Raw genomic sequence first — 25,581 nt, 5'->3', positions numbered from 1 at the left:
ACCTGATATCAACCTGGGCACCAGAAAAGACAATAGCAGAAACTGCCCTGTCGCCCCTGCAAAGTACTTCCTACTTTGGTGCCAAAACACTCATGGAATCATAGCTTATAGACAATGTCCCAGACATAGATATCCATCCCTGGGTATATCCTGTCCCACTGGCAAGACAGACCCAGCAGAGATGGTGATATCGTCAGGAGGGATTTGCCCCAGAGTCTTCAATATTGACTCTGGACCCCACACAGTCTCATAGCTTCAGGTTAAACATGGACATGGAAACCTCTTGCTGTTACCACATACTATCTTCCCTCAGCTGATGAATTGATACTCCTCCACATGGAACACCACTTGGAGAGAGCACGGAGGGTGGAAAGGGTGCAAAACATACTCTGGTTGGGAATTTCAACATTCACCACCAAGAGTGGCTCGGCAGCAGCACTCTTGATTGAGATGATCAATGGCAGGCGAAGAGGGAGCTAACACTAGGGAAAATCATACACAACGTCATCCCTGCCAATTTGCTGGTTGCAAATATTTCTGTCCATGAAAGTATTGGCAACAGCGACTGCACATAGTGCTCATGGATACAAAGTCCTGCTTTCACATTGAGAATTTATTGTGTGGAACTATCACCATGCTAAGGTGAGACAGACTTCGAGTAGACATACCAATTCAAGACTCTGCATCCATGAGGCACTGTGGGCCATCAACAGCAGCAGAATTGTTCTCCAGCACAATCTGTAACCTCGTGATCCAGCATATTCCCCCATACAAGCCAGGGGATCACCCCTGGTTCAATGAAATGTGCAGGAGCAGCACCAGGCATAACTAAAACTGAGGTGTCAAACTGGGGAAGCTACCAACAGCCTGACATAGTGATACTCACTGAATCATACCTTACACACAACGTCCCAGAAACATGGTCTGCCTGGACAGACCCAGCAGTGGCACATCCAGCTGTGAATGGTGGTGCAAAACTCCGTGGAGGAGGCAGCTCCATAAATATCCCATCCTCAATGATGGAGGAGCTCAAAACATCAATGCAAAAGTTAAGGCTGAAGCATTCGCAGCCATCTTCAGCCAGAAGTGCCAATTGGATGATCCATCTCCTCCAATGGTCCCCAGCATTACAGATACCAGTTTTAAGCAAATTTGTTTCACTCCATGTGATATGAAGAAACGGTAAGATGCGCTGGATACTGCAAAGGTTATGGGCCATAACAACATTCCAGCAATAGAACTGAAGACTTGTGCTCCAGATTTTACTGCTCCTCTAGCCAAGCTCTTCCAGTACTGTTACAACATTGACATCTACCGAACAATGTAGACAATTGCCCAGGTATGTCCTGTACACAAAAAGCAAGGTAAATCCAAAAGGCCAATCAACACCCCATCAGTCTACTCTTGATTGTCAGTATAGTGGTAGAAGTTTGATAGCATCACTCATGCTATCAAACTGCACTTGCTCAGTAATAACCCGCTCACCAACACCCAGTTTGGGTTCTGCTAGGGACTCAGCTCCAGGCTTCGGTCTTAGTTCAAACATGGACAAAAGAGCTGAATTCCAGAGGTAATGTACTTGTAAAGTAACTCAGGATTTTTCTTTATTCTAAGTGTTATTATTCCTTCATGCCTTCTTTTTTGCTCTCCTTTTTAAAGTTTCCACTTGCACTTTCTGTATTTCAGGCTTCTACTATTTTGAGCCCTTAGTATCTGCCACAAACCTCCCTTTTTTTCTCCTCTTCCAATTCTCTACATTCCTTGATATCCAGGATTCACAAGATTTGTCGTCTTTACTGGAAGATGTTGGGTTTCAGTTTCTACTTCTCTCATGCCACAGAATCTGCTGTATTCATGTTATCATTATTGCATTAGTCTTGGTGCAATCAATCAACACAGTTGATTGCTACTAAATTTCTCCAGCACTTTGCTTTTATTTCAGAAACCTCGTGATATTCCTTTTTGATTGCAACTACCAGATTTCTTATTGAAAAGTTGTAGATTCATCTATACTGCTGATTGTCCGTCCCCCATTCAACCCGGAAGCTAGAGCATCTGATGTTCAGTCACTTACACTGTCGTGGTGAAGGACACTGGTAACATTAATACGAAGGACTATTGTATTACTTTCACATAAAAGCGCTCACTGGATTTTATTTCAATAAAGCTAAGTAAACTATCATTAGGATTAACTTTAAATCAATAGTTATGGTCGCTTGCAGTGTTTCAGTTCAATCTGATAAGCTACATTAGAAAATACATCTGTTGATTGCACTTTGATTTTAAATAAAATGTACTAGCGCGTCAAATAGGACACACTGCTTCCTATAGTTTACTATGATATCGATATCAATAGGGAAATGGTCTGGTCAGAGCGTCTAAACTTCATGCCAACTTCTTAATTTGAAGTAACTGCAAAACGAATGTTAGTATAGCGGGGCGGGGGCCGTGGGAGTGGGTGCTCCATGCTCAGTAAACGTCAGACTTCAGGTCGCTGGCCATACAGTGCATCAGTTCACTCGGGGCAGCATGGTAGGGAACCACAGGAATCTGAAGTTGGTTTATATAGTAACCACAATTTAAACACGGCTGCCTGGCATGAAAGAATAGTGCTCGAGCTGCTTTCTGAATTTCGCAATTTTCCTGTGTACATTCGTTTTTCACGGAAGTAAAAGATAAAAATTTAGTCTGTCAAACTTTGAAGTTGCCTTAAGGCTACTGATTGATACTTCTATGCAAAGATTCATATTCAGTGACATAGTACCAACACTCTTGCAATAATCCACAACAACGCAACGTAATTTGACAATCTGCAAGCAGAATTCTGACTATTCCTTGTAACAAACCATACTATGAGAAATATATATTCCACTAAATCTGACAACACTGGCAGCAGTTTAAAGGATCCAACATTGATTGAACATTTCATTGGACGTTATGTAATGTTACGACTGTTTCTATAGTAACGAAGCCAGTTTGTCGCCACGGCCCGATACTTAAGCTCCCTGGTTGCTTTGGAAAAGCGCCTCGGGTTTCAGTTTCTATTTCTCTTCATGATAGTGGAGCAATTTGTAGGAAGCGCCCATCGGAATGTGAAAGATTTCACGTTTTTCCAATGGGTAAATGCCAGAAGAGTGAGTGAGCAGCAGAAACTGCCGAATTGACATCATCATTATCGCGTTGGTCTGGACGCAATGTATAGTGTGTACACAATGCAACAAAGCCGACCTAACATAAATCCCACAACGCATTTTGATAAATTATTTACGGCATGGTAATACAAGCCGAGTACAAGAGGATGCAGTGACAGTTCATAGCCAAGTGCGTTAAAATAGATTTATTCTCGCAAAAAAAATTGAATCAATAAAACATTGGAAACTGTAAGACTCTACAGTTCCAATGCACTTTGAACATTATGCCCGAAACGTCGATTCCCCTTCTCCTTTGATGCTGCCTGACCTGCTGCGCTTTTTCAGCAACACATTTTTAAGCTTACATTCTGGAGAATTCTCAACTCTGAAGTTCACTACATATCAGGTTGGCACTTCATTGAGCCATTCATTTATAAGCATCCCAAACAGCATTTTTAAAATATATAAATACATATAAAGTCTATATATAAAATCGCTGTAAAGGTCAATTGCGGCATCACTCGAAGTTTGAACGGACAGTGCCACCTGCAGTCAGTTTAAAGTCCAGAGTTCGGAGGAGATGGGATATGGGTAGTTCGTCCAGACCCTCTGGGAATTTCTCGGGGTCTATCGTCCTCATTAAAGTTTGCATGGCCTTTATGAAGAGGGGAGCGGGGCTGTAGCCCGAGAGCCATTGGAAGAGCGGTGTCCCCAGAACGGTCCGCCAGAGACTGGCATTGTCCTTCAGCGTCGTCTTCATCTGAAACTGGAGCTCGGGCATGAATAGCAGGAGGTGATGCAGGCACCTGGCCACCCTGGGATTGTCCAGGGGACTGGAACCCAGCTGCTGCAGTAAGGTGTCCAGAGCCGTGTCCCCGCGGCAGTCCCTGATGTAAGGAGACGAGCCGTGGCCGAGCAGCAGGGTCAAACACTCGGGCCTGACCAGCTCACACGCCAAGTGCAGTGGGGTCTTGCCGCTCTCCACATGCTCGCAGCCCCGGCGGTCGATGTACTGGCGGCGCTCTCCCTCCGGCAAGCGGCGCAGGCTGTCAAGGATCCGCGACAGGGTGGCGACCCGGTTGTAGCGCACAGCCATGGCCAGATGCTGGCCGAGGACCGAGCAGCAACAGAAGCTGGTGCTGGGCATAGCCAGGGCAGCCCGGGGGTGCTCGCTCAGCAGGTACTTGCCGTACGCCTGGTGGTCGTGCACCAGGGCATAGAGCAGAGCCTCGGACGGCGAGTAGCTGCTCATGCGGCCACTGTCCTCCCAGTGGAACACCTCCATGGTCCTCATCTCCTCCAGCATCCAGACAGGCAGCAGGTCCCGCACCGCCTGGTAAAAAGCAAACGATGATTTCCTGCAGCGTTTCCGCCACCGCGATTCTTGCTGACCGCCCCCGGGGTTGCAATAGCCCAGACTCCAGGGCATGGCCGGGAGCGGCATCGGAGACCTGGGCCGACTGCTCCTGCTCCTGCTCCTGCTCCTGCTCCTGCTCCTGCTCCTGCTCCTGCTCCTGCTCCTGCCTTCAATTACACACCACTCACCGGGTCATAGTCCCCGAAGCCGGGCGCCGCGCCTCCCACACTCTCTTTGTAGCAGCAGCGCCGAGAGCCGCCTTCAAACATTGGCCGATTTCAACCGTGCCCCGCCCTCGAACCCGCCCCCAGCACCGCCCCTTACTCTGGCCCCGCCCATAGACCGGGCCCCTTCTCTCGCCCCGCCCCGGCCACTGACTCACCCCTAAAGACCCGCCCCTTATACATTGACTCCGCCTCCTCCAGTCTCAATCCCTTCCCCTCTCCCATCGCCCTGCCTGAACATCCCAACATCCCTCCACCACCCTGGGACACGCCCCCTTCCATCGCCCCGCCTCCAGCCTAGTCCACATGCGGACACACCCCTTGCCAATACCCCACCTCCGGCTTGGGCTTGGACCCCGCCCTATTCCTTGACACGCCCCTTTCTACCAAGGACACGCCCCCCCGATGGTGACATTCTGTACCGGGAGCCGCTCCCCCAGAGGCAGCGCATCGTGTGCAAAGGAGACCGGACCTTTTATGTAAAAGTCTCCAAAACACAACCATCTCTGTGACATGGACATGATTCCGTCTCCATTTCCTTCGTGCACCCCACACTCTCCGAACACATCAACTCTGTTTCTCAGCAGCTAACCTCAGCTTTACAACATGAAAAAAAACCCGGAAGAACTGAGAACCGCGACCCGAAACGTTAACTCTGGTTTCTCTCCACAGATGCTGGCTGACCATGTGGGACAATCTCGTTGGGCAGCGCCCTACCTCTGATCCAGGAGACCTGCATTTGTCCCACCTGTGCCAGAGATGTACAATGATAGCTCAGAACAGGTAGATTAGCGAATATATGTGTAAACTAAGGTTATAATTTTAGGCTAATGGTGCCAGGTGGATATGGTGCCCGCCTGGGGTAGAGTTAGGGTACCTGATGAGTAGGGATAAGTGCTGGATGGGAAGGCGCCGGGATGCAAGATGACGGGGGTAGGTGGGGTGGGGGTGGAGAGCAGGCTAGTGTTTAGGGTAGGTCAGGGTGTGCTGGGAACATTGGTTTCAGCAGGGGAGGGGTGAGATTTGGTCAATCCAACCTGGCTTGGCAGGGGTGGGGGGGAGCATGGCAGGGGTGTTGGATAATATCTGATAGTAGGGACAATGAAATGGTTTTTCAGGGTGAAAAAACTCTCAAATCCCCTCGAAACCTTTTGCTTCTTACTTTAAAGCAGTGCTCCCTGGTTATTGATCCCTGTACTAAGGTGAAAGGATTCTCCTTAACTCTTCCTGTCATAACTTTGTACATCATAATCAGGTTTCCCCTCTGTCCAGGCAACAGCTATTTAGTGCAATGTTGAAACCTCTTGAAACAGATCAACTTATTACTTTTTTGTAACATTAAGAGGGGGGAAGAGGTTCTGGAAAGGGAAGTAGAAGGAATAGAAAATTGAACCACAGAAAAATGAAAGCTCTATTCAAGATCACAAGCTACTCAAACTTTACAGAAATATTTAATGTTTCAGATCAACGATCTTTCACCAGAAAGGTAGTGTATGTTAAATAGGGAGCGGGTAGAAGAAACAAAAGAGAACTGAGATAGTGTAGAAAATAAGTGTGATTAAAGCATAAAAGTTGATTGTGCAAGGAACATAGAGTGGTAATGAGCAAAAAGCAAGTGATGTGTGCTGAGGGGAATGTGGATGGTGTCACTGATGCCACCCGATAAAAAGAGAAAACTGAGATTAAAAAATATTTCACCATTCTCTTTCCTTCCTCCAACTCTGTCTCTATTTTTGGGGATTGGGCATATATTAATAAATATTCACAATGAGATCCTTGACCCCCACTACCTCAACCACATTTCCTGAAATGACTTTGCCCAGTCTCCAAATGTTCATCAGTCCTTCTCTAGACACAAACGTCTTTACTTGTCCCATTTGGACTTACGCTATTGACTCTTTTGTCATTTATGTTTGTTTGTTGAAATAAGATATAGGAAGAAAGAAAACACAACTGCAATACAAGCCACAATATAGACTAGGTCAATGCTGAGTAGAAACTCAAAAATGGCTTCATATATTTTTATAATTGCTGTTCTTTCTGTTCTTATTTATTTATCAGCATCAACCTGTATTTATAGAGTCATAGAGATGTACAGCATGGAAACAGACCCTTCGGTCCAACCCGTCCATGCCGACCAGATATCCCAACCCAATCTAGTCCCACCTGCCAGCAACCGGCCCATATCCCTCCAAACCCTTCCTATTCATATACCCATCCAAATGTCTCTTAAATGTTGCAATTGTACCAGCCTCCACCACTTCCTCTGGCAGCTCATTCCATACACTTTCCCCCCCTCTGCGTGAAAAAGTTTCCCCTTAGGTCTCTTTTATATCTTTCTCCTCTCACCCTAAACCTATGCCCTCTAGTTCTGGACTCTCCTAACCCAGGGAAAAGACTTTAGCTATTTACCTTATCGATGCCCCTCAATAATTTTGTAACCCTCTATAAGGTCACCTCTCAGTCTCCGACGCTCCAGGGAAAACAGCCCCAGCCTGTTCAGCCTCTCCCTATAGCTCAAATCCTCCAACCCTGGCAGCATCCTTGTAAATCTTTTCTGTGATTTTTAAGTTTCACAAAATCTTTCTGATAGGAAGGAGACCAGAATTGCACACAATATTCTTTGACCTTTCCACATTCTTATCATTCACTATGAAAAGGATTTTCCTCTGAATTTTTTTTTTGATTTTCAGTTGACTCTTAATTGCTTTGAGTTTTATTCTTCTTCACATGTGGAAACACTTGCTCTGTCTTTGCTATCAAAACCTTACATAAAGACCTCGATTTTATCAACTCCTATTTGTCTCCTCAGGAGAGGGTAGTGATTAGTCTGTTCACTTTATCCTGCTAGATAGAGCTCACTAAACGTAAATTCCTATGTGGCTTATTCAAGGTTCATCACAAGGTTAGCATAATTTCTCCAATTGTTAACTTTACCCATCAAGAAATAATTCCTAATGCTTAAGTTGTTTGAACAGTGGTCCTGTACTGCTCCTTATGGGATTCCATCTTCGAAGTAGTTACTTTTTATTCCTGCTTCCTGCTTTTGTGACAAGCTAGCTAACCATTCTGATACTTGTCCTAAACTCTGCAATGTTGACTCTTCTATTACTTATTTTGTAATGCCTCATAGGCTTTCTTGGAAATTAGATTTGTGATATCTAACAGATGATACAGCCTATTCTGCCTGGTGTCACTTCCAAAATATCAATTGGCTGGTCACGCAAAACTTTCACTGTAGAAGTTCATTCATATTATTATGCATTCACATATTTCTGCTATATGTATATGTATATCTAATCTTTTTCCCATGGTAGAGACTCTATTTGTCTCTGCCACTGCTGATGCTAAACTGTTTGCTTGACCTTCCACTTTCCTGCTAAAATATAGATAGAATGTTAATTTATAGTCCTCTGGTACTACACCTTGTTCTAACATCTGCCATCTCTTCTTCAGATAATTTTAAAATGATGAAGACAACAGATTAAATTTGGTTAATAAATAGTTTTAGTTTTAGTGTCAATCAAGTTTAAATCTCCAGAACACACCCATCATATTTATTTTTCTTATTCTTCCCTTTATTTCAAGAACATAAACTTTTAAAAAGATAGATTTGGATATTAACAAATATTTAGCTGTGAATTAATGTTTGTAAACAATATTGTGTTTATTTTCTGGTTAGGTATACAATATTAACTGTTAGGGTGACATGATGGTGTAATGGTTACATCACTGGACTAGGCTAAAATTCTGGAGATAGATCTAGCCCAAGACTTTGACCATAACTCAGAATGCAGGACGAGCACAAAGGCAATGCTGCTAGGTACAATGTGAGGGAAACATATTCCATAAATTTCCTTTGACTTGACTATGCAACTTCTCCAAGAATGAAAATGATAAATTTGCTATAGACTAAGCAGATTTCGAAATCAGACTGACTGGAGTTGTGTTATTTGTTAATTTCCACATGATAAACATTCAATTTTTAGTTCTTAAGAAGAAAAGTCCAATTACATCTAGATATTCTCATTCCTGAAGGCTTCCCATTTTCCAGCTGTCCCTTTACCTGCGAACATCTGCCCCAGTCAGCTTTTGAAAGTTCTTGCCTAATATCGTCAAAATTGGCCTTTCTCCAATTTAGAACTTCAACTTTTCGATCTCATCTATCTGTTTCCATCACTATTTTAAATCTAATAGAATTATGGTCACTGGCCCCAAAGCGGTTCCCCCACTGACACCTCAGTCACCTGCACTGCCTTATTTCCCAAGAATAGGTCAGGTTTTGCACCTTCTCTAGTAGGAGAAAGTGAGGACTGCAGATGCTGGAGATCAGAGCTGAAAATGTGTTGCTGGAAAAGCGCAGCAGGTCAAGCAGCATCCAAGGAGCAGGAGAATCGACGTTTCAGGCAAGATTCCTGAAGAAGGGCTCATGCCCGAAACGTCGATTCTCCTGGTCTTTGGATGCTGCCTGACCTGCTGCGCTTTTCCAGCAACACATTTTCAGCACCTTCTCTCGTAGGTACATCCACATACTGAATCAGAAAATTTTCTTGTACACATTTAATAATTCCTCTCCATCTAAACCCTTAACACTATGGTAGGCCCAGTCTATGTTTGGAAAGTTAAAATCCCCTACCAGCTATCTGTAAGAATAATATCCCTATTATTCTTACAGATAGCTGAGATCTCCTTACAAGTTTGTTTCTCAATTTCCCTCTGACTATTAGGTGGTCTATAATACACCAATAAGGTGATCATCCTTTCTTATTTCTCAGTTCAACTCAAATAACTTCCCTGGATGTATTTCTGGGAATATCCTCCCTCAGCACAGCTGTAATGCTATAACTTTTCAAAAACACCACTCCCCCTCCTCTCTTGCTTCCCTTTCTATCCTTCCTGTAGCATTTGTATCCTGGAACATTAAGCTGCCAGTCCTGCCCATCCCTGAGCCATGTTTCTGTAATTGCTATGATATCCCAGTCCCATGTTCCTAACCATGCCCTGAGTTCATCTGCCTTCCCTGTTAGGCCCCTTGCATTGAAATAAATGCAGTATAATTTATTAGTCCTATCTTGTCCCTGCCTGCCCTGACTGTTTGACTCTCTTCTGTTCTCAACTGTACCAGTCTCAGATTGATCTCTTTCCTCACTAGCTCCCTGGGTCCACCCCCCACCTTATTAGTTTAAATCCTCCCGAGCAGCTCTACCAAATTTCCCTGCCAGTATAAAGGCATTTGGATGGGTATATGAATAGGAAGGGTTTGGAGGGATATGGGCCAGGTGCTAGCAGGTGGGACTAGATTGGGTTGAGACATCTGGTCGGCATAGACGGGTTGAACCGAAGGGTCTGTTTCCGTGCTGTACATCTCTATGACTCTATATTACATCATTTTTGAGCTTTTTGTTTGTGCACAAACAAATTGAATACAACACTAATAAAGTAGACAATTAACAAGCCTTTATTTAAAAGCCTAAAAATCACACAACACCAGGTTATAGTCCAACAGATTTATTTGGAAGCACAAGCTTTCGGAGCACTGCTCCTTCATCAGGTAGTTGTGGAGAATAAGATTGTAAGACACAGAATTTATAACGCAAGTTTACAGTGTGATGTAACTGAAATTATATATTGAAAAAGACCTGAATTGTTTGTTAAGTCTCAAATCTTTTAGAATGACCATTTTGGTTTCAGTTCTTTCATATGTAAATCGCAAAAATTTTTTAAAAAGTTTCATTCGCAAGTGAACTTTAACAACTGGTGTCATATCAGCCCAGATAATGTATTGAAGGTGTTAGCTTCCCTGTGTGGGGCTGTCTCTGCCACAAAGGTCAGACTGATTCTAATCTAAAAAATGGTTCATGCAGTTTTTGAGCAAAGTAAAATGTAATTCTGCAAGTACAAATTCACCCCACAAAATTATATGTGTGTCTGTGTGTGTGTGTGTGTATGCGTGTGTATGTGGGGTGGTGGGGGTGGTGGGGGTGGGCCGGTGATGGGGTTATGATTGTCTGTGAGAGTGTGTGTAAAGGGGTATAAGTCTGTGAGGGGGTATGTGTGGGAGTGAGAGAGGATCTGCATGAGTGTGTGTGTATATGTGTGTCGGAGTACGTGTGTGTGTGTGTGTGTGTAGTGCAATGGGATCACCTGTAGAGTGACATGAACCCAAAGTCCCAGTTGAGGCCATCCCCATGGGTACCAAACTTGGCATTGTTGCCTGTCCCAAAGTCTGACTTGGAGGATGGTCACCCGAAGGTCCAAGGTTGAATGTCCCACACCGCTGAAGTGTTCTCCGACTGGGAGGGAACACTCCTGTCTGTAGATTGTTGTGCAGTGCCCATTCATCTGTCGCCTGACCTTCTGCTTGGTCTCACCAATGTACCATGCAGTCTCATTTTGACTTCAGACAGTTAGTTACACTTATGGGTAAACACAAAGGAGGATCATGGAAATTATTTTTGTTTTCTCAAAATAAATTACTGAGTTGAGTTTAGAAAACTTCTTCAGAGAGTAGAAATTTAATTAGCTTCAGAAGTGCCACTGGCACAGTGAGCCAGGCCCCACATTTCCCTTAAGCTCATCACCACCCTATCAAGAAAGTGAAAATTGAACTATAAATGTCCGCCTCAACAACAAAGCCCAAATTCCAAGATGTATATTGAAGTCTACAATTCAAAGGTTCACTGCAAAGGCATTATTCCAATGAAATTACATTTTACTATCAAGCAGTAAAATCCATTGGAAGAGATGTTGTCACACAATGGGTCACGTACCTGTCTCTGAAACAGAAGCTCAGGATTTGAGTCCCACTCCAAGAATTGATGCATGTAGAAGCTGCACTTGAAACTTTCCCACCAGTGACGTCAGGCTCACTGGTCTGTACCTGGAATATCCTGACTACCCTTCTTCAACAGGGGACAGCATTAGTAGCTCTCCAGTCCTCCAGAACTTCACCTGTGTTTAAGGATGCTACAAAGATGTCTGTCAGGGCTCAAGCTATTTCCTCTCTTGCCTCCCTCAGCAACTGGGGATAGATCCCATCCAGTCCTGGGGATTTGCCCACCTTAGTATCTTTAGCTTACCCAACACATTCTCCCTCCTTATGTCAACATGATCCAGAGTAAACAATCTTCTATCTCTTATCTCAACATTCATCATGTCCCTCTCCTCAGTGAACACTGATGCAAAGTAATCATTGAGAATCTCACCCATATTCTCAGGTTCGACACATAACCTTCCTTCCTTATCTTTTAGTGAACCAACCCTTTCTCAAGTTTTTGAATAAGAATAAAAGGCCTTGGGATTCTCCTTAATTCTGCTTGCTAAAGCTATTTCACGTCCCTTTTTAGCCCGCTTGATTCCTCACTTAAGATTGGTCCTAGTCTCCCGATATTCCTCCAAAGCCTGTTCTGTTCTTAATTGCCTGGACCTTATGTACCCGTCCCTGTTCCTGTTGGCTAGCCACACAATTCCTCCTGTTATCCACCCTTCACGAATCTTGACTTTCCTATCCCTTGTTTTCAAAGGGACATGCCTATCCTGCACTATCTTTAACCTACCTTTGAAAGTCTCCCTCATATCAAATGTGGACTTCTCTTCAAATAGTTGCCCCAATCCACATTTCTCAGCTCTTGCCGAATTTTGATATAATTAGCCTTGGCTCAGTTGAGTATTCTTCTGTTAGGAGCACTCTCATCTTTGTCTACAAGTATTCTAAAACTTATAGAATTGAGGTCACTATTCCCAAAGAAATCCCCCACTGCAACTTCTACCACCTGGCCTGGCTCATTCCCCAGCACCAGGTCCAATATGGCCCCTTCCCTCATTGGACTATTGACATACTGCTCTTGAAAACTTTCCTGGATGCTCCTTACAAATTCTGCCCCATCCAGACCTCTGACACTAAGTGTATCCCAGGCAATGTTTCAAAAATTAAAATCTCCCATCACCACCACCCTGTTGCCTCTAAATCTTTCCATAATCTGTTTACCTGTTTGTTCTTCTACCTCACGCTCACTGTTGGGAAACCTGTAGCATAGCCCTAACAATGTAACTGCACCCTTCATATTCCTCACCCTTCTTATTAGTTGTGGAATTCTTAAGTTTTTAAGTGAATAAAATGATTTGATAATTGAATGACGCAATTGTTAGGGATACATTTTGTTTGCTCTTAGGTGAGTCTCATAAGGTTCCAGCAATTCATTCCTGGGAGTTTATATCCTTCTGTTGTACTAACTTACATGTGGAAGTGGCATTTCAGTGTTCTCTAGGCCTTACATGTAAAATGATTTGGAGATGCCGACATGAGTACCTGCCATGTACAAGGTGGGAGGTGTTCCCACGCGTAATAGTGGTATCTATGTCCACAATCTGACATGTCTTGCAGCGTCCACCGTGACAGGGTTGTATGGAGTTGTCCTGAGAGCCAGGCAGTTTGCTACGAACAATGATCTGTTTGAGGTTTGGCAGTTGTTTAAAGGCAAGTAGTGGAGGTGTGGGGAAGGTCTTGGTGAGGTGCTCATCCTCATTGATAATGTGTTGCAGGTCATGAAGAACATGGCGTAATTTTTGTACCTTGTATATGGCAGGTACTTATGTGACTCAGCCAACGTTGTCTATCTTTTACGTTGCAGGCAAGGATGCCTGGAGGCATGGTAGATTGGGGAAACCGAGTAAAGGCTACGACAACAGATGAATGGGCACCGCACAACAATCAACAGACAGGAGGGCTCCCTCCCAGTTGGGGAACACTTCAATGGTCCAGGACATTCAGCCTTGGACCTTCGGGTGACCATTCTCCAAGGTGGACTTCGGGACAGGCAGCAGAGAAAAGTGGCCGAGCAGAGACTGATAGCTAAGTTCAGTACCCATAGGGAGGGCCTCAACCAGGACCTTGGGTTCATGTCACATTACAGGTGATCACCATTGCACTACACACACACACACACACACACACACACACACACAGATATTCCTACACACACACACACCCTCTCACATACACATGGACACAGGTACACACAGACATGCACACAGACACGCACACAGACCCTTATAGACACACACACTCCCACACATGCACCCCCTCACAGACTTAAGACACTCTGCACTCACTACACACACGCGCACACACACACACACTTTCTCACATTCACAACCCCCACCCCAGACAGACACACACACAGACAGACAAAGACCCACATGCACACATATATTTTGTGTGGTGAATTTTTTTGTACTTACAGAGTTACATTGCACTTTGCTCAAAAACCACATACATTCATGTAGAACTCTGAGCTCAAAAACTGCATGAATTTATGTAAAACTCTGTTATCTCACTTTTTAGATTGGAATCAATCTAAACATCAGGTCATAGACAGAGAACACAGGGGGCTAACACTTTCAACATATTGTCTAGCTATCACCATTGTTAACAGCTAACCCGAGAATGCAACTTTTAAAAAAAGGGTTTTGTGATTTACACATGAAAGAAGTGAAACTATCACTGTATTTTTATAGATATAAGGCTTAACAGACAATCAGTTCTTCAATGTATAATTTCAGTTACATCACACTGCAAATTTTTTGCTATAAATTCTCTGTTACGATCGAGCCCTCCACAATCACCTGATGAAGGAGCGTCACTCTGAAAGCTAGTGTGCTTCCACTATAACCTGGTGTTGTGTGATTTTTAACTTTTTACATGTAAAATGTTATTGTACAAACACCAGTTAGGGCTCAACATCTATTTAATTAGTTAAGTGTCATAATTTTTTTATTTGACGAGGAAACACTAATTAATTGCTGACAATTTTGTCATTGGCTGTGTTATCTTTGCTATAATGTTGGCCGTTGTGGTTTATAGCCAACCCAGTTGGATTATGTTTATAATGCAACTTTATGAAGTATAGGAGATTATAAAGTAGCAAATAATGAAGACAGTGTTTCTGTTTAATTTCCAGGTTCTCAACATTATCAGATATTGGGTGTATCAACAAAGTTTAGGACATAAGAAGCGAAGGCACATTTAAAGTGGCGTTAAGTTTTGAAAGTGATATATTAATATTCATGTAAATCGTGATGCTGTAACTAATCACATGGTGCTGCCATCTGGAAGAAAGAAGACATCAGTCAGAATGAGCACGTGAAGACAGGGGTGTTAGACATTAGAGTTAAGAGCTGTATTTTAGAACATGGATATTAAATAGAATTTAAAATGGACACAGCAATAACTGTTTCAGTACTGGCAGGCAGCTTGTCACGTTTAAAGGCTGCAAGAGTCAGACCAGCTAACATAAAACCCCAAGATCCAGGAGGCACAGGTAATCAGGTACTTTGGCAAATCACCACAAAGCTCAGGCAAAGATAATGAAACGTTCATGAAATAGCTGATATACCAAAGAATCAGAATACCTCATTGTTGAATAGAAATGCATCTCTGAGTTTGTCTAGATCTCTTGGAAAGAGGGAATACAAGATGGGAGAGAATTTCAGCAAGAATTTCCAAAGATATTCAAAGATTTAGGAAAACTGAAGTAGAAATATCACATTACCCTGTAAGAAGATGCTAAATCTTCCAGGAAAGGTCCTCAACCTTTGATGGAAGAAAAGATTTCAGTTAGATTACATGAAAGTGTTGGGTCATATCACCAATGACAACAGACACAGGTACGAAGAACTACTAACTGTTTCTAAAGTAAATGCAGAACAAAGTGTGTGTGTGGAGTTCACTCAGTTGGTCAAACAGTTGGGAGGGAAATCCACGTTATTTCATCTGTTGGTGACAGAATGGCAAAATTGGCACAAACATGTTATTCACAACACTTAATAACAACAGTGGAGTCTGGCAGATACTCTTAGACCAAATACTCTAATGCCTAACACTCCTATCTTCACATGCTCATTCTAGACTGAAGTTTTCTTCATAGATTATCAAGGTTGCTGACAGCATTTCTTACTTCATTCATGTGATATTGCTTCAAAGGTGTACAATTTGGGATCTCTGCTTTTACAAAAGGCAATGCCTAGAGTTCTGTAAGAGAAACTGCAGACTATTTTCCATTTGAATGGCACCTTAGTGCATGATAACATAAAGAAGGAACACAACCAGAGAGTTGAGTGCATCATAGAATGCAGGCCTTACACTAAATGAAAAGTGCCAAATTTCTAGAATGACAAAATAGGGTGTATTATCAAAGAACAAGACATCAATGTGTATTCAAGGAAGAAAAGAGCCATCGTGAATTTCCAGCCCTGACGTGCAGAAATGATGTGCAGCACTTCTTAGACATGGTGGATCAAGTGGGAAAGGTTATCTTATTAACTGAGCTAGCCTTACTCAAAGCACAGGAGAGCTTTTGAAAAAGGCAAGCAACAACATTGGGATCAAAAACAGACTGCGTTTTTTGTAAATGCGACAACTTACTTTCAACAAATATTTTAGCACCTTACAGATGGTGGTGGAGAAGGGCTTCTGAGCCCGGGGCTTGTCTGCTCTTTCCACTTAGCTTTTCATTTTTGTTCTCTCCTCTAGATTTTGTTCACTTTCTGTTTGATTTTACTTACCTCTTAGAACATAGAACATAGAACAGTACAGCACAGAACAGGCCCTTCAGCCCACGATGTTGTGCCGACCACTGATCCTCATGTATGCACCCTCAAATTTCTGTGACCATATGCATGTCCGGGAGTCTCTTAAATGTCCCCAACGACCCTGCCTCCACAACTGCTGCTGGCAACGCATTCCATGCTCTCACAACTCTGTGTAAAGAACCCGCCTCTGACATCCCCTCTATACTTTCCTCCAACCAGCTTAAAACTATGACCCCTCGTGTTAATCATTTCTGCCCTGGGAAATAGTCTCTGGCTATCGACTCTATCTATGCCTCGCATTATCTTGTATACCTCAATTAGGTCCACTCTTCTCCTCCTTTTCTCCAATGAAAAAAGTCCGAGCTCAGTCAACCTCTCCTCCTAAGATAAGCCCTCCAGTCCAGGCAGCATCCTGGTAAACCTCCACTGAACCCGCTCCAAAGCATCCACATCTTTCTTATAATAGGGCGACCAGAACTGGACACAGTATTCCAAGTGCGGTCTAACCAAAGTTTTATAGAGCTGCAACAAGATCTCACGACTCTTAAACTCAATCCCCCTGTTAATGAAAGCCAAAACACCATATGCTTTCTTAACAACCCTGTCCACGTGGGTGGCCATTTTAAGGGATCTATGTACCTGCACACCAAGATCCCTCTGTTCCTCCACACTGCCAAGAATCCTATCCTTAATGCTGTACTCAGCTTTCAAATTCGACCTTCCAAAATGCATCACCTCGCATTTATCCAGGTCGAACTCCATCTGCCACCTCTCAGCCCATCTCTGCATCCTGTCAATGTCCCGCTGCAGCCTACAACAGCCGGCTATACTGTCAACGACACCTCCAACCTTTGTGTCATCTGCAAACTTGCTGATCCATCCTTCAATCCCCTCATCAAAGTCATTAATAAAAATTACAAACAGTAGAGGCCCAAGGACAGAGCCCTGTGAAACACCACTCACCACAGACTTTCAGGTAGAATATTTTCCTTCTACTATCACTCGCTGTCTTCTGTTGGCCAGCCAATTCTGTATCCAGACAGCTATGTTCCCCTGAATCCCATTCCTCCTGACCTTCTGAATGAGCCTACCATGGGGAACCTTATGAGCCTTGCTAAAGTCCATATACACCACATCCACAGCTCGACCCTCATCAACTTTTCTAGTCACATCCTCAAAGAACTCGATAAGATTTGTGAGGCATGACCTGCCCCTCACAAAGCCGTGTTGACTGCATTTAATCAAGCCATGCTCTTCCAGATGGTCATAAATCCTATCCCTCAGAATCCTTTCTAACACCTTGCATCTTGGTAAGGTGCTTGATTTGTTGGTGGTGAGTAGGCCCAATAGATTCGTGGCAGTGGGTCTAAGGTGAATTTGGGCCCACTACAAAATTCAGCAGCATCAGAAATGGCTGCATCGGCAAGCTAGGCTCGAAGCGGACACCTGGCAGCTGTGGAGGCGAGTTTGGGCCATTGCAGCTCTGGATGGCATCAATGTTGTCTGCATTGGCAAGATCCAGTGAGGACTCAGTGGCATGAGCGTCAGTAGAGGTGAGATGGTGCTGAAGACTGGCAGCTTTTCTTCCGGTTGTGGTGATGGTGCTGCAATGGAGACTTGTGCCTGGTCACCAGGCCCAGAATAGAGCACTTAACAAAAAGGACTTTAAAGTTGGACTCTTTTTCTTCATTTTTCTATATTTTAAGATGGTGCTGGAGAGTGGCACCAGAGATACACATGACAATAAATAAATCAAACCAAATCAAGGCTTATTCACTGTTGATGCACTATCTATAGGTCTGGGAGTAGTCCTTCTTCAAGTAGAAACTGTTGTGAACTCAAAAACTAGTCTATTTTACATTGAGAACTTTGATGGAGATTGGGTACAGAGAAGGAAGCATGAGCAGTTACTCAGGGATGTGAAAAATTGACAGGCAACTTCATAAAACTGACGTTTCAATTTCAAACAGGCCATAACCATTTGGCAATAGTTTTGGGATCAAAAGGAATCTCAAGAACATTTCTACAAATACAAAGATTCAGACTCTAACTGATGAGTTATGGCTATGGAATTCCAGTCAGTTGTTTAGATCAGTTTGATTTGTGAAATTCAGACTTTGGTCAGGAGGATGGTAATAATGAATTAGAATTAGGTTTTATTGCCATGTGGACTCAAGTATAAAAGTACAAGAGTACAATGTGAAGTATATGATAACACTGTACACAGCACCACCTTAGGTACAATGGACTAAAGTACAAATCTGAGGTACCTAAGATAGATTTGTTACAAAATTAGAGAAACAAAGAAAAAAGGTAAAAGTTCTACATTATGGTTTTTCATACTATAAATGCGGAAAATAAAGAAATAAAGATAAAAGATAGACATTACAGTCCTTCTATCACTTGCAGTCATCCCACGCTGGCGGCTTTCCACACATGGTCTCATTGTCCCTTGTGCTAGGCTGACCCTGCGTGGGTTTCCTCCGGGTGCTCCGGTTTCCTCCCACAGTCCAAAGATGTGCAGGCCAGGTGAATTGGCCATGCTAAAATTGCCCGTAGTGTTAGGTAAGGGGTAGATGTAGGGGTATGGGTGGGTTGCGCTTCGGCGGGGCGGTGTGGACTTGTTGGGCCGAAGGGCCTGTTTCCACACTGTAAGTAATCTAATCTAAAAAAGACCCCAACTGGGCTTGAAAATCGATAAGTGCCAGCTATGACAAGTTGACCACATTGGGTCCCAGTCTGCTGACTGCCAGCCACCCTTCTCCACTCTGGCCCCCAGCCCACTGATTGCTGCATTCTACTCCAGGTCAGTCAACCACCAGCCACCCTGCTACACTCCGAGCCTACCAACGGCTGGCCATTTCATTCACTCTGTGCCCGCTGACTGCTGGGTATCCCACTCTGCCTGTGTCCACTGACCAATGGCCATTCTGCTCTGTGCCCGCCAACAGCTGACCATCTTGCTTTGCTCTGTGCCCGCTGACTGCTGGTCAACCTGCTCTGCCCTGTGCCCGCCAACTGTCCTGCTCTGCTCTGTGTCCGAAGATCACTGACTGTCTTGCTCTGGGCTCTCAGCTGCTGCAACACTCCAATGCCTTCATAGCTACTCTCTCACAAGGTAAGTTTAAAAAACCTAAAAAATTTTAAAAAGAGAAGAATGTAAATGGCGAGTCCCAGGCTGAGTCTGGTTGCTGCTCACTCAGCTACCATCTTAACTTCAATAATCAGAAAAGTAGTGATAATGTAAATAATTACAAAGACTATATAAATACGCAGAAATTACTTGAACAATATAGATCAGACAGAGGGGTTTAGTTAGCTCAGTTGGTCCTCTATGCTACTTTCTCCCCACCCCCACCCTCCTCTAGCTTATCTCTCCATGCTTCAGGCTCACTGCCTTTATTCCTGATGAAGGGCTTTTGCCCGAAACGTCGATTTCGAAGCTCCTTGGATGCTGCCTGAACTGCTGTGCTCTTCCAGCACCACTAATCCAGAATCAGTTGGTCAGGCTGCTTGTTTGTCATACACAATGGTGCTAACAGCATGGGTTCAATTCCTGCACTGGCTGAGATTACCATGAAAACTACTTCTTCTCAACCTCTTCCTTCTCCTGAGGCATGGTGATTCTCAGGTTAAACAACCACCAGCTGTCTCTCTTATGTGTGGGACTGTGGTGACCTGACCTTTACATGTATTGTAGCCATAGGACAACACATCATGAGACTCATTACTATTGATCTTTTACTAAAAATGTTAGAAATTTACATCATTAAGGATTGATGCAAAGTTAAATTACCATTACAAAAGTAACTTATAAATGATAAAGATGTTAAAAATTAAGTTTTTTTCACTAAGTACTGACTGTTGATTGGTTAGTGGGATTAGTATTTTAGAATTTGTTAGATATGTTCTACTGAATTTCTCCATAATATCGCAAAACAGTTGGAAAATTGTCGTGGAATTATACCATTACTTTATGAAATTCAGAGCATTTCATTCATCATTACAAACTGTGTACTAGATTCAAGCTATGGTAAACTTATGTAGAAAGCAAATATTAAGAGTACGAATCATTATCAAGCCTGCACTATTTTGTTGCGTGTTACTGCTTCAAGAATAATTTGCATTTATGTAATGCCTTTAATGTAGATAAAACATTAAGGGTCTTGCAAAGGAAGAATTGCCACAAAGGTTTTGAGAGTAAAGAAAGTTAAGAAAGTTTGTTTGAAGCAATACATCAGACTTTCTAAACTATGGGTTATAATACCAAGTGGCATTGCGAGACAAATGTCCTGAGATTGTAAACAAAAATGTAGAGGTGCCGGTATTGGGCTCATTTGGTTTGTCTCCAGCAATTTAGGTAATTTATTTGTAAATATCACTCTGACTCATTTAATCGGTTTATAGGTCAGCCCTCTGCTTGTTATTCAGCTGTTGACACTTTACTCACACAGTCTAACACATTTGGTCACCTGCAGAGATTTATTATTCAACACTCCAATCACATCAGTTACACAATCATTTGATCCGTACCCTTGATCTCTCTCCCTATAAACTCTGTGCTCTGTGCCTGCCGAAGGGGCTGCGCTATGAAAGCTTATGATTTCAAATAAACCTGTTGAACTGTGACCTGGTGTCACATGACTTCTGACTTAAAACAGAAATGGTTGGTGTGGAGCTCGGGCTGGATGTCAACCTCAGGAAGGGGCCTCAGCTGCTTGGTTACATCATTCCTGGCTACTGTGTGATTGGCTGATGGCTCCTTTCTGATGACACCTGGAGACAGGTATACACCTCTGGTCATGGCCCATCATTGGGACGTCACTGTGAGGGGAGCTGGATTTAACACCAGCTCTGCATTTGTTGGGATGAAAATCTGTTTGGGGGCTGTTATGAGGGCAGTAAACAAGATTACTGAATGTCCTTGATGATTTATAAGTCCAAAGCCAACTTCTAACCATCACACAATTGAGCAACATCATGCATGAATTTTAGAGCAGTTTAATCCCACCATCAAGTTGATCACGTCAAACGAGTGAAATCAGAAGAGCTAAAAGAGGGTATGAGATGGATCTGGCAGATAAAGTTAATCTCAAAAGGTTCTATAGCTATATTATGTGTAAAAGGGAGGTAGGGAAAGGATAGGTGCCCTTAAAGATCAGCATGGTTCTCTATGTGTGGAGCCACTGGAGATGGAGGAGATTTTTAATCAATATTTCTCCTCAGAGTTTACTAAGGAGAGAATCATGGATGCTCAGGAAATAAGGAAAACAGTTGGGGATGGTTGGGCAACCCATTCACACAGAGGTTGGTACATGTATGAAATGAGCTACCATAGGAAGAGGTGGAGACTAGTACAATTGCAACATTTAAAAGGCATTTGGATGGGTATATGAATAGGAAGGGTTTGCAGGGATATGGGCTGGGTGCTGACAGGTGGGACTAGATTGGGTTGGGATATCTGGTTGGCATGGACGGGTTGGACCGAAGGGTTTGTTTCCGAGTTGTACATCTCTATGATCTATGAGTCTATGGCCACATACATAATACCAGGGAGGAGGTATTTGCAGCCTTAAAATGCATTAAGGTGGATAAATCCCCTGGGTCTGATCAAGTCCATGCTCGGATATTGTGGGATGCAAGGGACAAAATTGCACAGTCCCTTGTGGAGATTTTTGTTTCATGTTTAGCCACTGGAGAAGTTCCGGAAGACTGGAGGGTGGCTAATGTTGTTCCACTGTTTAAGAAAAGTAGAAAAGACGAGCCAGGCAACTAAGGCCAGTGAGCCTGACATCAGATGGTAGGCAAATTGTTGGAGAGGATATTGAAGGATAGGATCAACTACATTTGAACAGTCAAGATTTGATTAGGGATAGTCAGCATGGATTTGTGCGCTGGAAGACATGTCTGACAAATCTTTTAGTTTTGCGAAGAGGTAACCGAGAGGATAGATGAGGGTAGGGAAGGGGATGTTGTCTATATGGACTTTAGTAAGGCCTTTGCCAAGGTCCTGCATGATAGGCTAGTCATGAAAGTTAGGCCACATGGGATCCAGGGAGAGCTAGTTAATGGATTCAAAATTGGCTTAAGGTGGGGAGCAGAGGGAGATGGCTGAAGGTTGTTTCTTGGACTGGAGACCTGTGAGTAGTGGTGTGCCACAACGGTCAGTGCTGGGACCTTTGTTATTTATTATTTACATAAATGTTCTGGATATGAATGTCCAAGGCAAGATTAGTAAGTTTGCAGATGGAACAAAATTAGGAGGTATGGTTGATAACAAGGAAGATTATCAAAAATTACAGAGGGATCTTGATCAAATGGGCTAGTGGGCTGAGGATTGACAAGTGCAATTCAATACAGATAAGTGTGAGGTATTGCATTTTGGAAAGTCAAACTAAGGCAACTTATACAGTAAATGGTAAGATCCCAAGGGGTGTTGTGGAACAGAGGGACCTAAGAGTACAAATACATAGTTCATTGAAAGTGGCATCACAGGTAAATAGAGTGGTGAAGAAGTTTGGCCTTAGCATACTAGCATTCATCAGTTGAGGCATTGAGTATAGATGTTGTGATGTTATGTTACAGATGTATAAGTCATTGGTGTGGCTGCACTTGGGATATTGTGTACAGTTTTGGTCAACCTATTATAGGAAAGACATAGTTTAACTGGTAAGAGTTCAAAGAAGATTTGCAAGAAGGTTGCCAGGATTGTAGGCCTGAGTTATCAAGAGAAGTTGGCCAGGATAGGAATTTATTCCTTGGAATATAGGGGAATGAGAGGTGACCTTATTGATGCAATAAAATAACAAGGGGTGTAGATTGGATGAATGCATATACAGTAATCCCTCGTGGAGTATACATTCCAACACCTACTGTGGAAGCCCAAAACTGCAGATTAGAGTGAAACCATTCATTTAAATTGGAAAGTTACCTGGTCACTGGTTCTGGAATGTTCCCTGTAATATGTTCTGGCCGCGGTAAACCACAGGTAACTGACACCACGGAAACTGGACCTGTGAGTAAGGAGGTCACCCTGTCGTCTTTTTCCCAGGCATGGGAAATTGAAAGCTAGTGGGCATAGGTTTAAGGTGAGGGGGAAAGATTTAGGAAGGACCTGAGAGGTAACTTCTTCACACAGAGAGTGGTGCATATATGAAATGGACAGCTAGAGAAAGTGGTTGAGGCAGATACAATAGCAATATTTTAAAAATATTTGGATAGGTACATGGATGGAAAGGGTTAGAGGGATATGGATCAAATGTGGGCGATTGGAACTGGCTGAGTGGGCACCATGGTCAGCATGGACCAGTTTAGGCCGGAGTGCCTATTTCATGCTGTATAACTCTATGACTCTAAAATATTCTTTGGGTTGTTAGTAATAGGCAGTGTACAAAGTGTGCACAATCAGCCCATACTTCTGAAGGTCAAAGCAAAGCATTTACTGCCAGATTAGGCAGTACTTAATAATATGAGTGTGCTAATAATTACATTGACAAATAATTTAATACAATCATTTGAACTTCCAAAAAATGATTCACTTATCCAATCTAGAAGTGACATTCATTTACATGCAGAGACACATTATCTGCAGGTCAAGTACCTTACAGGTCGGAAGCCTGTAAACAAAACTGAAACCTACAAGAACAGGAATGTATACTGAGGTAGAGCAAGAAATGGTGATATCTGAGAGGATGTTCAGTGAGGGGAGATGTTTGCTTAAGTGGAGAGGTTAAAAGGTTGTTGGGTGAGGGAAGAGAGAATGCTGGTTGTGAGGTTTGGTTTAGTTTCTAGCTTTTTGGGGACTGGAGGTAACATTCCTTCTGTCCTTGACCCATAAGCAGTGCTATAAAGACACTCACACCATGGATCACTTCTTAGTATGACCTTTCGTTTGACTGAGTTCAGCTTTTCTAAGGCTGAGGAAACCAAGTGAGAGGCAATAAGACAGAGACTGGCTACATAGCGTGAAACTGGGCAGCAACTTGACAATATTTCAATGACCAACCCACTTCTTGGAAATGAATTGTTTGCCTGCCCTTCTTACTCCCCCAACCCCAACACACCCCACCACCACGTTATTTAAACAGAGGAGACTACAATGGGATAAGGGAGGAGTTGGTTAAGATAGACTGAGAGCAAAGACTGGTATGGTGGGATAATTGAGGAACAGTGGGAGGACTTTCTAAGTGATTTTTCACTGTGCTCAGCAGAAGTATATACCAGTGAAAAGGGATCATCAGCTATGGATAACTAAGGAAATAAAGGAGGGTATCAAATTGAAAGCTAATACATACAGCATGCCAAAGACTAGTGGGAAACTAGACGATAGGGAAATTTTTTAAGGTCAACTGAAAGCCTCAAAAAATACGATAAAGGAAGTTAAGATTGATTATGAAAGTAAAGTAGCTCAGAATATAAAAACAGATAGCAACCTTTTCTACAAATATATCAAACAAAAAAGAATATGTAAGGTAAACATTGGTCCTGCAGAGGATGAGAAGGGGGATTTAATAATGGGAAATGAGGAAACGGGGCAGAGGCATTGAACAGGTATTTTGTGTCGATCTTCACAGTAGAGGATATATGTCAATAATTGATGACAAGGAAGCCTGGCAGTTGAAAACTTAGGAACAATCACTATCACTAAAGAGGTAATGTTGGACAAGCTAATAGAGCTAAAGATAGACAAGTCTCTTGGCTCTGATGGAATGCACCCCAGGGTAATAAAAGAGATGGTGTGGGAAATAGCAAATGTACTCATGGTAATTTACCAAAATTCACTGGACTCTGGGGCAAATTGGAAAATGACAAATGTTATGCTTTTGTTTAGATTAGATTACTTACAGTGTGGAAACAGGCCCTTCAACCCAACAAGTCCACACTGACCCTCCGAACAGCAACCCACCCAGACCCATTCGTCTACATTTACCCCTTCACCTAACACTACAGGCTATTTAGCATGGCCAATTCACCTAACCTGCACATCTTTGAATTGTGGGAGGAAACCGGAGCACCCGAAGGAAACCCACGCAGACACAGGGAGAATGTGCAAACTCCACACAGAGAGTCGCCTGAAACGGGAATTGAACCCAGGTCTCTGGCGCTGTGAGGCAGCAGTGCTAACCACTGTGTCACTGTGCCGCCCCTTTTTTTTTTAAATGCCTGTTCCACTTTCGGCCCCTTACCGCTTGGTTCCAACCCGTGCACCGCCCCCAAACGTTCCCCACGGCTCTTCCGGCTGAGGAGTGTGCAGTCCTGACTGGGTTCCAGGTGGAACAAA

The 25,581-nt window shown here is 43.3% G+C and overlaps 1 protein-coding gene across 1 annotated transcript; it reads right to left on the bottom strand.

Moving 5' to 3' along the window:
* Positions 1-1,443: 1,443 nt before the first annotated feature.
* On the bottom strand, positions 1,444-4,724 carry ankrd9 (ankyrin repeat domain 9). Its single transcript, XM_072568542.1, has one exon. It carries the CDS (start codon positions 4,573-4,575, stop codon positions 3,649-3,651), a length of 927 nt encoding a protein of 308 aa, XP_072424643.1. The 5' UTR covers positions 4,576-4,724; the 3' UTR covers positions 1,444-3,648.
* Positions 4,725-25,581: the final 20,857 nt, after the last annotated feature.

The sequence above is a fragment of the Chiloscyllium punctatum genome, chromosome 4, assembly GCF_047496795.1.
Source record: "Chiloscyllium punctatum isolate Juve2018m chromosome 4, sChiPun1.3, whole genome shotgun sequence".
Taxonomy (NCBI): domain Eukaryota; kingdom Metazoa; phylum Chordata; class Chondrichthyes; order Orectolobiformes; family Hemiscylliidae; genus Chiloscyllium; species Chiloscyllium punctatum.
The sequence above is the reverse complement of the archived record's forward strand: the minus strand, read 5'-3'. Positions and strand labels throughout refer to the sequence as shown.